Here is a 12,821-nt window from a genome sequence, read left to right on the forward strand (position 1 = left end):
CTTTGTTTTTGCCCACTCACACTTTCTGTTTTGCGCCCCTCCAGGTTCTAGTTAGGAGTGCTTGTCGATGGTTTTCGAGAAATTCACGGCAGCTCTGACAGATTATTGCCAATGTAGGATTATCTTTGTTGTTGTATAATTAGTATTCGTCCTGCTGGACTGCACTTGGGCAGCTTATGCTATGATTGTGAACTTGCACCTTACCTTATCAAGTGCTCTAGTTAGTTGGTTTTTATTTATTCTCATTTCCTTATATCTTTATTGCTTCCGCATTGTGCATATGGCTACGTCACCCTCACGTGACAGCCAACATGTCTCGATCTAGGTCGGGGTGTGTCAAAAATGATTTCGAAACTTTGAATTATAACAAAAAAACTATCTAATAACTTTATTTATTGATAAGGAGAAAAGAAAGAAAAGGAGAAAAGAAAACCAACCAAAAGCACGTGCAAAGTGCATGCCAACTCGTGTTCAATTTAAAAAATAGTCAATTTAAGAAATAGTATAATACCCGTGTTCAATTCCAGAAATAATCAGTTTAAGAAATAGTTAGTGTTCAATTTAAGAAAGGGAACTTTAACAAAAATGTCTCAGTATTGTTCACTTTAACGAAAAACAACATTTTTACACTAAACAGTCAATCATTATATTATGCACTTTACCCTTTATTTTGTCTTTATCATTAACACTCAAAGTTTTCAAGTCATTTTCAGTAGTTTTCCCTTTAAGAAATAGTGATAGTGCTAGTATTCAGTTGAAGAAAAATGATAGTACCCGTGTTCAATTTTTAGAAATAGTTAGTATTTATTTTAAAAAATAGTGTAAACCCATGTCTAGTTTCAGAGATAATCAGCCTTACATGTTTCCACAAAAAATTTCACTATTCATTATCGTTATGTGATCAACGATGTTTGTAATTTTCATGACATATTACTAACCAAAGTATGTAGTCAAAAATAGATTTCCATCCTTAAAAATCACCTACATAAACTTTTAGGGATTAGGTAACTAAACGAAATGATTCGACGGTTAGGAATATATCATCATGATTTAACAGTTATTTTAGCTTCGATTTGACGATTTTAACTACACTTCTGAACCATAGAAGTAAATAATGAACGAACCCAATCATCAATTTAAAATATTGGCACTAGTGGTTACCATAAAATGTTACAATCTACTTAATAGAAGTACGAAATAAACTCTTTAAATATTTGTTGAATTTATTGTGTTGATGGTATACATAGTCTACTAAAGTAATTTCAATGATCCAACTATGACATTTTTTTTTTTAAATATAGCACAAGATCACATACGCCAAAAATCACCTAAAACAAACTTTCAAGGTTTAGGTAACCAGACGAGATCCTAGATGATTACAAACGTATATAATCACGATTTAACGATTATTTTAGCTCTGATTGTGATATTTTTTTGCAATAACATTAATCAGGTAAAACCTTTCTCTAAATCGACCTGATCATCATGATCTTTTAATTATTTAAAAAGAGAAAAACTTGACTTTTTGGTGTTTGCCCGACGAAAATTACAAAGTCGTAGGACATCAGTACAAAAATCGTTGGCCAAACTTTAAAAATCCACCATTTTTCCCCTAAAAAATTAAAATCACCCCCCCCCCCTCCAGATTAAAGTGTTTGCAAACAAAATTTATTTTCTCATCATTTTTCTCGCCAAAAATTAAACTTCACGAACATTTTTGTGCAACTAATACATTATGTCAAAATACACGTGTCACAATTTTAAAACCTTTGCCTAATGAATTGGTTCATCAAGAAAGGTCTGATATTTTATATCAAACCGAGAGCCTTCTTTTTCGTCCTTTTCGCGCCGTTGACCTCTCTGTGCCCTCTTTCTGCCCTCTCTGTGCTCGGTCTCTCTACCCTTTATGTGCTCGGTCTCTCTCTCTCTCTCCATGCTCTCTCTCAGCCCTCTATGCATTCTCTTTTTGCCCCAAGGGTATGCTTGCTCATGTCTTTGATTTATATCAGTTGCATGTGTGAAATACCATCCCCATATTTCACTATTTAATTTTTCGTATTTCATATTTCGGGAAATTATTCTTTTTTGTTAATTATAAAATTTTAGCTATTTAGTTACAAAGTTTATTTTTTGTTATTATTCATTAAAAAAATCTGTGCACCTTTCAGGGTCACTCGTAGTAATTTCAAATAGAGCTCGATACCACGAAAGTGTAGCCAAAAACCGTTTGCGAAACAAAGTTTTATTGAAGGAAATACAAGCCCCTGAAGTCAGGGGCATTTTTGTCAATTGGGCCCCTATATTTGTGGATGGTTCAAGCAAGGCTGGGGAGCCTTTATGATTTGAGGAAGGGTGACCCACGAGCATGGAAGAAAATGCCGATAATATCGGCAAAATATCGCCGATATTATCGGTTTTTCGCTCAATGGATATTTAAATAGGTATCCAAATGGTTTTCGTCAAAATATCGCGATATTATCGATATTATCGATAATATCGCGATATTTTTTGAACTGCTACTCGGAGAAGAACGCCGGAGCTTCTACAGCTTCGGCCGACTGTAAAACAGGACCCTAGACTCCGATCTAGGGGGTCCGAGACTTGTCGGAGGAGGAAGACGAGGAGGCGGAGCAGTCGACACGGACGACAATGTTTTCGACTTAGGGGACGAGGGAGTGGAAGTGGCGGGAAACGACGCAGCAGCGGCTGAGGGCGGCGGTTGCTGCTGCGGCGGCGGATTTTGATTCCCGGTGGAAGCCATGGGAGGAGGAGCAGCAGATCTATAAATATGTGTGTGGGTTTTGTATGTGAATGAAAAAGATGGGATTTTGATTCCCTGACGGAATGGATTTTAGAGAGAGAGAGAGAGAGAGGGGCGATCGGGAATTTGGGATTTGCAGAGAGAGTGGGATCTGAAGAGAGTGACGAGCAGGGAGGAGAGAGAGAGAGACAGCGAAAAATAATTAAAAGTTGTGGGAATGAGGAAGGAGGGAGAAGGGAGAAGGGACTGAGGTCTCTGTGTTGCGTCTGTGACTTGGCACCATCTGCAAAGAAGAAGAAAAAGAAGGGCTTTTGGATTGGTGCGTTGGCACCATCTGAAAAGAAGAAGAAAAAGAAGTGGTGCGTTGGCACCATCTGAAAACAAGAAGAAAAAATGTTTGCCAAAAAAAACAAAAAATGAAGAAGAAGAAATAATAATAAAAAAAAAGGTTTTGGAATGGTGTGCTGCATCATGTGAAAAGTGTAAAATATTGTACTAATTCATTATATATAAATGATTATGGTGTGTTTAGACTTCTTTCATTAATTACTACATATTTTCTACACTCACAATGTTTGTCAACTCGTTATATAATCAACTTGATAATGTTAAATTCATCATGCAATGCATTTCCTTCCAATTTTTTGTGATAAACTAATAGATAATTGACTAAATAAACATCCTACAAAGTTTCAATAAAAATTTCCAAGTTTTTCTTACAATTTCCGTGGTTTCCATGTAATTTTTATCGATATTGATATTATCCCGATATTTCCATCGATATTTCCGTGTTTTCGGACTACCGATATTTTCGATATTATCGATATTTAATACCTTGCCCACGAGCCAACCTAGGGGTTGTAGACAGACCCACGACGCAACTCATTTTCTGGGAGAGTTTTTCCGGCCTTTTCCCAGTGAGCTCTCATCGAACCTAAACTATCCCACATCTATTTCGTTTGCCCACCATACATGACGGAGGAAAGATTAACAGCTCTGATGATCTCGACAGCAAATTCGTTGCCTTCGTCCACCCCAACGCTAACCACTATCACCAGTTGAGAGCCATGGGTCTCGATCGTCAGTCAATCCAGAGATGGGAGGCGCAATAAGGCTTGTAGTCCCACGAATCGAGGCTTTGATGCCAGTTTTGGCCGCCTTTTACTCTACACTTCATGATTTACAAATTGGTAAATTTTTAGACATTATGGTGATTGTCGAAAAATCAGACGAGCCTTAGCTGCCGGCCAGCACGTGCGGTGCTACGTGGCAGCAGCGCGTATGCCCGACGACCCACTTTATCTATCTAGGCTAACTTATATGCCCTAAATCAAATTTGGGTATCCATTTGACAAGATTCGACCGTTTGACCCTAAATTCATTAAGGTCCGACATGTGGCCTTTGTAATGAATGTAGATCTGACTGGTGGATCATCACGAAATTATAGTATGTTGTTGTGTGTATTAAATGAGTATCTTAGGAATTTACGGATAAAAAATCTAATACGCACATCTTCTAGATTTGGATTATGTAGGGTTGTTGACCTTTCATTGACCATGTTGATCAAGAGTTGATTTTTGGTCATAATGTTCCCAATCATTCATAAATGTTGAAGTTAGCATTGCTAGATATCTGATATAGCCTAGTGGGCCTTTATCTGTGTTAGCATGCCATCTTGGGAGATGTGCACCTCGGTTTATGTGCAAATGGCATCGTACTTAGATTTAGATGTTTATGGGACTTTAAGATGGGAGTATTTATAATGTCAATGTGTGATTGCTAATATGTAAGTGACGCTAATATATGTGATATGGCTATTACCCTCAAAATTCCCAAGCTAGCGTACTTAGTGGATATGGTATAGATTTATGAAATATATTTCTGTTAAATTGTTGCCCTTAAATTCTGCCATCGTCTATTTTATGAAATGTGTTTTGACATGCATATTTGAAATGTTTGTGAAACGTGAGGGCTGGTAAAGAATCGTTAACCCATTGTTACGAGGAGTTGCTGCATCAAAATTGTGTCATGTCTCGATTCATTGAGCCATTCTAAACTAATTTCATACGCTTCTACTCGGTTCCATTAAGGTGTCCAAAATCGAATTTTGCTTGGGTTCTGTTGAGTGGTCCATTACCCTGCGTCATCTCGATTCTATTGAGTGGTCATAGAAATCATGTTCTCGGATTCCATTGAGTGGTCTGGAATTCGTTCTCATATCGGTTCCATTGAGTGGTTTAGAACCATGCTCCGCTAGGGTTCGATTGAGTGTTCCAATACCCTGATTCGTCTTGATTCCATTGAGTGGTCCAAAATCATGTTCTGTTATTATTTTGTTGAGTGGTTCGGAATCCCTTCCTGTGTCAGTATTGTTGAGTGGTCAGGAACCATGTTTCGTTGAATGATCTGGTACTTTGTCTCAATTCCGTTGAGTGGTCTAGAATTCCTTCCCGTGTCGATTTTTGTTGACTGGTCCAGAACCATGTTATGTTAGGGTTCTGTTGAGTGGTTTGGTACCCTACTTCGTCTTGATTCCGTTTAGTGGTCCAGAACAGTGTTCTGTTAGGATTTCGTTGATTGGTCCGAAATCGCTTCCCGTGTCAGTTCTATTAAGTGATCTAGAACCGTGTTCTGGTCGGGTTCCATTGAGTGGTCTGATACCCTGCTTTGTTTCGTTTCCATCGAGTGGTCTTTTCGGATTTCATTGAGTAGTCTGGAATCCTTTTCCTTGTCAGTACCATGAGTGGTTTGGTACCCTGCTTTGTTAGATTCCGTTGAGTGTTCCAGAATCCCTTCCTGTGTATGTTCTATTGAGTGATCTATACCTGTGTCGCTCTTGCCCTAGTTTTTAGCATATTTATCAACAAAAGATTTGAGAATCTTTGTGAACCGGTTTAGAAAGGACGATGGATATTGTGTGATTACTTCCGGATTTCCAGCTAGTTTATTTATAATTTTTATAATGTAAGGTTATGAATGATTTTTATTTTGATCGGATTGGTTGATCAATGTGACTAAAGGTTAATATTGTGCATCATTGTAATGTTATATATTGTTGATTGTGGTTTTGTTGAAGGAAAACGTTGTGATACATGTGAATGATGAATTAACATATTGGTGCCTCACGCATGTTAGCATTTGTCTAGAATTCTATGTTGCTTGCCAGTAAATGCCTTGAGAAATATTCAGAGGTTAACAAAATGATAAACTATGAATAGCTTGATCCTCTCTTAGGGTAGGAAGGCAATCTAACACAAAGGTTAGATGCAACCATGATATAAAAAAAAAATTACTATGATGTTGAACCGTTGATTTGGTTTTGGTCATGTCATAGAGGCAAGGCATGATAGATAAACATGTACGTGGTGACGTCATGTATCGATCCTCGATGTATCTCAGGATCAGGGGCGTGATAGCATGTGTAAATCTTGGGGTTTAAGGACAGGTAGTTTCATGAACAATCCTATGATCTTGTAAGAACCAAGATGTCCAAAATTTATATACTCTCCACCATTGTCAGAATGCAAAACTTTAGCATCAAAGGAATACTGAGTTTTAACCATTTGATGAAACAGATGAAACACATCACAGACATCATTTTTATTTGTTAATACATTTATAGCAGCAGTCTTTGTATATATTTTCATGTTAATAAAAGTATGGTCTTATATTTCGAAACAATTTTTGCACATTATTTTTCACCTCATCTTCTTTATAGAGATAGATTTCATCATTTCAACAAAGCAAAACAAAAAATCAATGGACAAAAATGAAAGGTATTCATGTTGGGGAATAATATTCAATAGTTTGAATCCAAGGACTTTTTTTAACAGCACAAGATGCTTTAACGCAGTGGTGAATATCAATCATGCCTATGCACTATAGTGCGAATTCAATTCCCACCGATTCTCATTCCCCTTTAATAAACTAACTATTTAACATATCAATGCTATCACTCTACTAAAAGTAAAAAGAGTGGACATCTTAAAAAGGCCGAAAAATAAAGCTGATAAACAAAAGGGTTAAAACTTTTTTGGTCACTGTCTATGCTCAAATCCTATTTTAGTGTCTGGAATTTTTATTTAGTCAATTTGGTCATTGTGCATTTTGTTGTACAATTTAGGCTTGTTTACGTAACCGTAATCAAAATAGAAAGAAATGGATTGATGAGGAAAGAGATGGAATTACGAGGAATCAGTATCAGATTCCCTTGGAAGTTGTTTAATAAATGTTTGGAATCGAAATATGAATGAAATTGAATTCATATAAGTTGTTTATCAATTCACCTAAATTGAAGTAAAAAAGCAATATGATTACTAAAATGTCTTGTTCTTCACTTTAATTAAAAAAACCCTAGCCAAAATCATCATCCCCGCAGACCAAACAAGATTATAATTTATAACCCACCCATCCTCCTGTACGCCCAAGTAAACCACCAAACCTGATTATAACCGATCAAACAGGATCATTAGCCTGATTCATCTTCCCCGCAGCCAAATGCAGCGCCAAGGTCGGGATCCTCAATTTCTCGATTTGTTTTCTATTGCACACTCCAAATTATTCAAAATCCCGTTTTGGCTTTTTTTCACCTGGTTTTTCTCATAGCTTCCTGTTATTTTCACGGCATCCAAACAGGTAATGCACTTTTTTCTCCGCAATGAGCCGGCGAGGGAGAAGCATGTCCACCGCATGATGCGACAGCTAGCGATAGGGCATAATAGGTAGAAAAGAATACATTCCCGATTCCCTCACAGAAATCCCATTTCTCCAATTTCAAGAAATGAATTCCCTTTTTTCTTGTGGACTCCACCACTTGATTTTTAAATATTTAGTAAACACCAAAGTAATCCGAATTTTGTTTTTTTTATTCCTCTTACCTTTTACGTGAAGGTGCCATTAGTCACTTCTGCCAATTCCAGGATGTGAGAGGCCTCTCATACAATTGGCAAATGGCAAAAGCCACATTTAATACATTTTCTGGTCAACGATTCACTTACTAAAACAACAAAACGCCAACACACCTTCAAAGAAACCACAAATCCAGGCACACAGGAGAAAGATTCAGATCAAGCTTTCAAGCCACTATTTAATTATAAATTTTCATACCAGTTTTCCACCACAAACTTGAGCTACAATAAAATTTCAGATACAATAAAAACTATTAATATTAATGTTCTCGGATAAAATAAAATTAAAAAAAATTAAAAAAAAAAGAGACCGTCGAATATAGAACAAAAGGGAAATGAAAGGCCAAAAAAGAACAGGATCAAAAAAAAAAAACAGCATCCCAATCACTCTCCAGCTACAAACATACTACCGAAAGAGATGGTTGAACCAAAGATTAGGCAAGGCGAGGACGGTTTTGGACTGATTTTCTGCCCACCACATATACAGAGAACCATTTCACATTGCAAGCAGGCAAGCCTCCCGCGTGGATGAGAAGCTATGATAAATCAACATCGAAATATACCCAGTCGTCGAGTGACCCCGCCTCAACACATCGTTTGCCAACCAAACTGACTTCACATGACACATGACACATGACACAAAAAATCCAACTAAATTGAAAAATAGCTCACCATCAAAACCATTTTTAGAACTCAGAAGCACTTCCTGTGGACAATGGATGGACCTGACTCGTCATACTCACCCTTGGAAATCCACATCTAATTCATCAAAGACAAAAACATCTCATCAGTCTCAAGCAAAAAGAATTCATAATATAGCATATGTATTCAAAACATCATTGGTAAAATTAAGAGATAAGTTTATGATCGTCACCTGTTGGAAGGTACTGAGGGATGCAAGGATGGACCCTCCAATCCAGACACTGTACTTTCTCTCTGGTGGAGCTACAACCTTGATCTTCATGCTGCTTGGAGCAAGAGCAGTGATCTCCCGGCTCATACGGTCTGCAATACCAGGGAACATAGTTGACCCACCACTGAGCACGATGTTTCCATATAGGTCTTTTCTGATATCCACATCACACTTCATGATAGAGTTGTAAGTAGTCTCATGAATGCCAGCAGCTTCCATTCCAATAAGAGATGGTTGAAAGAGGACTTCTGGGCACCGGAATCTCTCAGCTCCAATTGTGATGACTTGGCCATCGGGAAGCTCATAGTTCTTCTCAACTGAAGAGCTGCTCTTGGCAGTCTCAAGTTCTTGCTCATAGTCCAGAGCAACATATGCAAGCTTCTCCTTCATATCACGGACAATTTCCCGTTCAGCAGTAGTGGTGAACATGTACCCTCTTTCAGTGAGAATTTTCATCAAAGAATCTGTGAGGTCACGACCAGCAAGGTCCAGACGAAGGATGGCATGAGGGAGGGCATAACCTTCATAGATTGGCACAGTGTGACTCACACCATCACCAGAGTCCAGCACAATACCTGTACAAGGAGGAGCTCAGTCAACACCAGAAAAATTGAGTACAATATACAGAATCAAGCACAGAAACTAATTGATACTAACCAGTTGTACGACCACTGGCGTACAGTGAGAGAACAGCCTGGATGGCAACATACATGGCAGGCACATTGAAGGTCTCAAACATGATTTGGGTCATCTTTTCTCTGTTGGCCTTAGGGTTAAGAGGAGCCTCTGTGAGCAGAACTGGGTGTTCTTCGGGAGCAACACGAAGTTCATTGTAGAAAGTGTGATGCCAGATCTTCTCCATGTCATCCCAGTTGCTCACTATGCCGTGCTCAATGGGATACTTCAAGGTAAGGATACCTCTTTTCGACTGTGCTTCATCACCTACGTAGGCATCCTTCTGACCCATACCAACCATGACACCAGTGTGCCGTGGTCGACCAACAATACTAGGAAACACAGCCCTGGGAGCATCATCACCAGCAAATCCAGCCTACACACATAAGAATACACAAAATGGTGTAACTAAAACCTCATTTTCGGTAACAAGTATAACTAAAACTTTGATTACTCTTAAATGCATAATGATTGAAGAAAGCAAAAGATGCCAGGTATGATGCATTACCTTCACCATTCCTGTTCCATTGTCGCATACGAGGGGTTGAATGTCCTCAGCATCGGCCATCTTTTACAAACCTGAATAAAAATAATACAGAATCAATACAACATCCCACACTAATTCACTAATCAGATAAGTGGCCAAGTAGAGTATTTTTATATGTATATCGAAAAACACGAATCATTTTCGCTATCACTTTCTACGTGCATCCAACTATCTATCTTCGTTTCCTTATTTCTTTAACAGCCAATTTCAAAATCTTGCACGAGACTTAAATCTCAACAATCATAGTTGAAATCCTTTTGCTAAGTAAGTAATATAAGCACTTCCAATTTATCAAATTTCAAATATTTATCTAATTTTTTGAAATAAAACTATTCAGATCTAAAAAAAATCAGATCACCAGCACTAGATCCGTACAGATAAGAACCAGATCAGACATCCAAATAACATCTACATCTACACAAAGAAAATATAAATCTAAATCCAACAGATCAATCGGTCAAAGAAATCATGGATCAGTAAGCTCATTCAAGATCTAACTCCAACAATCACATAAACCACCAGTCGGCAAAAACACATTTAAGATCAGGCACAAGTCAACTTCAGCCTACTCATTTCTTACAAATCAAACTCAATATTCACAAGAAGGAAATCCAAACACAGAAATTGAAAAAGTACAGCTGAAATTACCTTGAAAACGAAAACGAAGACGATCGGAGACGGCAATGGAAAAAGAACAAGCCGAAGACGAAGGCTTGGATATCGCTGTGTTTCTTCAAGGCTGTTAGAGATGGTAAATCGAGTAGAATTAGGGTGTACTAGAAATGAGAGAGGGGATTATATATAGCTCCGGCTTTTGAAATGCACATGAAATTTGGACCAAATTAACAAACAGTCCAATATTTTGGTTTTTTGTTTTTTAATTTTATTTATGGTTAATTATGATTATCATCAAACAGTCCAATATTTAGATTTGGGCAAGGATCAAAATATCGATAATATCGGCGAAATATCGCCGATATTATCATTTTTGTGAGACACCGATATTTTCACACGTATCCAATGAAAAATCGTCCAAATATCGCGATATTTGAGGCTGGTGCGAATCAGAGAAGAACGTCGGAGCTTCTACAGCTCCGGCCGACTGTAAAAGAGCACCCTAGACTCTGACCTAGGTATCAAAATGAAATAGAAGACGAGAGGAATGTTTTTATAACTTCTGTTTGCCGTGGAACGATCGGAGGTGTTCGGAAAGTTCCTCGACACTCACGGCCTCGTCGAAAAAGTTCCTGGGTTCCACTGTCTTAGTTGCATGCACCGAGAGAAAGGGAGAGAAAGATGAGGTTTAGATGGTGATGATGATGCCATTGACGGAGTACTACGAAGGGCGTAGAGGTCACAGGAGATGGAGACGGCGCCGATGAGGCGGAAGACACGAACGAGGAGGAAGCGAGGGAGGAGCAGAAGGCCATGTGGAAGAAGGATTAAGAGACTGAGGTCTCTGTGCGTGTGTGTGGGAGAAGGGAGAAGAGAGAAAGATCGAGAGATCTGTGTGTGTGTGTGTGGGAGAAGGGAGAAGGGAGAAGAGAGAAGGATCCAGAGAGAGACTAAAAGGAGAGAAGAGAAGGATCGAGAGAGAAAGAGATTGGGGTCTCTGTGTGCGTGTGTGGTGGCGTGTGAGAAAAAAAGAGCATCCAAATAATTCAAAACCCAGACAACTTTTACAATTTTTGACAAGACAAAAATAATGGTGGTTTCATAAAGATTCAAAATCATGTGCCACGCGTGATATTCTTTCACATTCTCAGAGGTGAAGTATCATATCATCACACTTTTTTTTTACCCTTTGAAAATTGAAAAACCTCTATTACACCTTTTCGTTTCTTCTTATTCCCTTAGCCCTTTCAGAGCCATTCCAGATCCATTCCAAAGCCATTTCAAAGCTTCAAATTGAATAAATTGATCTGCAGCTCGCGCCACTCCAAATTAAATGTTAAATACCTTCTTTCTCTCTCATTTATTCACATACAGCAAGCTGCAGAGGATCGTCGAGGTTTTGCTGCTACGTACGACATCGAAAGTTTCAGATTTGTTACATTTGTGTAATTATTATTTTATTGTTGCTCCACGCAGATTCTATTTGGCCTTTACACAAAGGGTTCCATATTTAAGGTAAGTTTACAAACTTATATTTATATTATTGTAATTTATACAACAACAAAAAAAAATTGTGTGGACCCGTGCATGTGATCTAAGAACCAAATAATACTTGCATGTTAATTTTTTGAAGTAATTAAGTAATGTTGTATAATTATTCCCTAGAATAATTTTAATATGTTTAATGTTATTTATTATTTAATTATCAAATTGGATTATTATTCATTAATATTAGGTTTTATTATTCCATATTATTTTTATAATTACTTAAATTTTTACAATCATTTTCTTTACTTCCTATTTAGTACTTCCTATTTAATTCTTCTGGAGAATAACTTTACTTCTTATTTTCTTTACTTCGTATTTTATATGTTTCTGCTACTATATTTTTTGGCCAAAAAATAATTGCCTAATTTTCATGAAAAATAAATATAGGTACGTTTAAGATGTCCAGTGGAGTTACTAAACATGATCCAGCTTGGGAACATGGAGACCCAATAGACGGAAACAGACATGGCGCAATTTGCAAATATTGTGGTCGGGTAATGAAGAGTGGTGGAGTGACACGACTTAAGTACCATCTTAGTGGATTAGACCCAGGAAATAATGTCCAATGATGCGATAATGTCCCCCAAAAGTGAAGGCATTCATCACCACGTTATTAAAAAATAAAAAACAGCATAAGGAAAAGATAACACATGGAATGGAAAATATTCGAGCTGGGCTATGAGGAGAAGTCATTGGCCAAGCAGTTGACAGTGATGATGATGGCGATGAGGACGAATGTGATGATGACATGGGACCTGAAGAACGATGCAGTTTCAAACAAGCATTATGTGCCTCCAAACAGTCAGCATGGGAAAGAGAACACCTTCATAAAATTCCTAATAGAGCACAAGGTT

General features: G+C 37.8%; 1 protein-coding gene across 1 annotated transcript; it reads right to left on the reverse strand.

Moving 5' to 3' along the window:
* Positions 1–7,822: 7,822 nt before the first annotated feature.
* On the reverse strand, positions 7,823–10,609 carry LOC126603434 (actin-7-like). The gene is made up of 5 exons (XM_050270279.1): positions 10,453–10,609; positions 9,766–9,836; positions 9,240–9,633; positions 8,544–9,157; positions 7,823–8,428 (listed from the first exon to the last, which is right to left on the reverse strand). The coding sequence occupies exons 2-5, from the start codon at positions 9,823–9,825 to the stop codon at positions 8,363–8,365; spliced, it is 1,134 nt and encodes a 377-aa protein (XP_050126236.1). The 5' UTR covers positions 9,826–9,836; positions 10,453–10,609; the 3' UTR covers positions 7,823–8,362.
* Between the last annotated feature and the right edge of the window lie 2,212 nt (positions 10,610–12,821).

This window comes from Malus sylvestris, chromosome 15 (assembly GCF_916048215.2).
Source record: "Malus sylvestris chromosome 15, drMalSylv7.2, whole genome shotgun sequence".
NCBI classification, from domain to species: Eukaryota; Viridiplantae; Streptophyta; class Magnoliopsida; order Rosales; family Rosaceae; genus Malus; species Malus sylvestris.

Excerpts from the sequence above, each read along its gene's own strand:
- LOC126603434 (XM_050270279.1), bottom strand. The coding sequence starts at position 9,825 with ATGGCCGATGCTGAGGACATTCAACCCCTCGTATGCGACAATGGAACA. Across the intron at positions 9,634-9,765 it reads ATGGAACAGGAATGGTGAAG|GCTGGATTTGCTGGTGATGA; the intron begins GTAATGCATCAT and ends TTATGTGTGTAG. Across the intron at positions 8,429-8,543 it reads CCCTCAGTACCTTCCAACAG|ATGTGGATTTCCAAGGGTGA; the intron begins GTGACGATCATA and ends TTGATGAATTAG.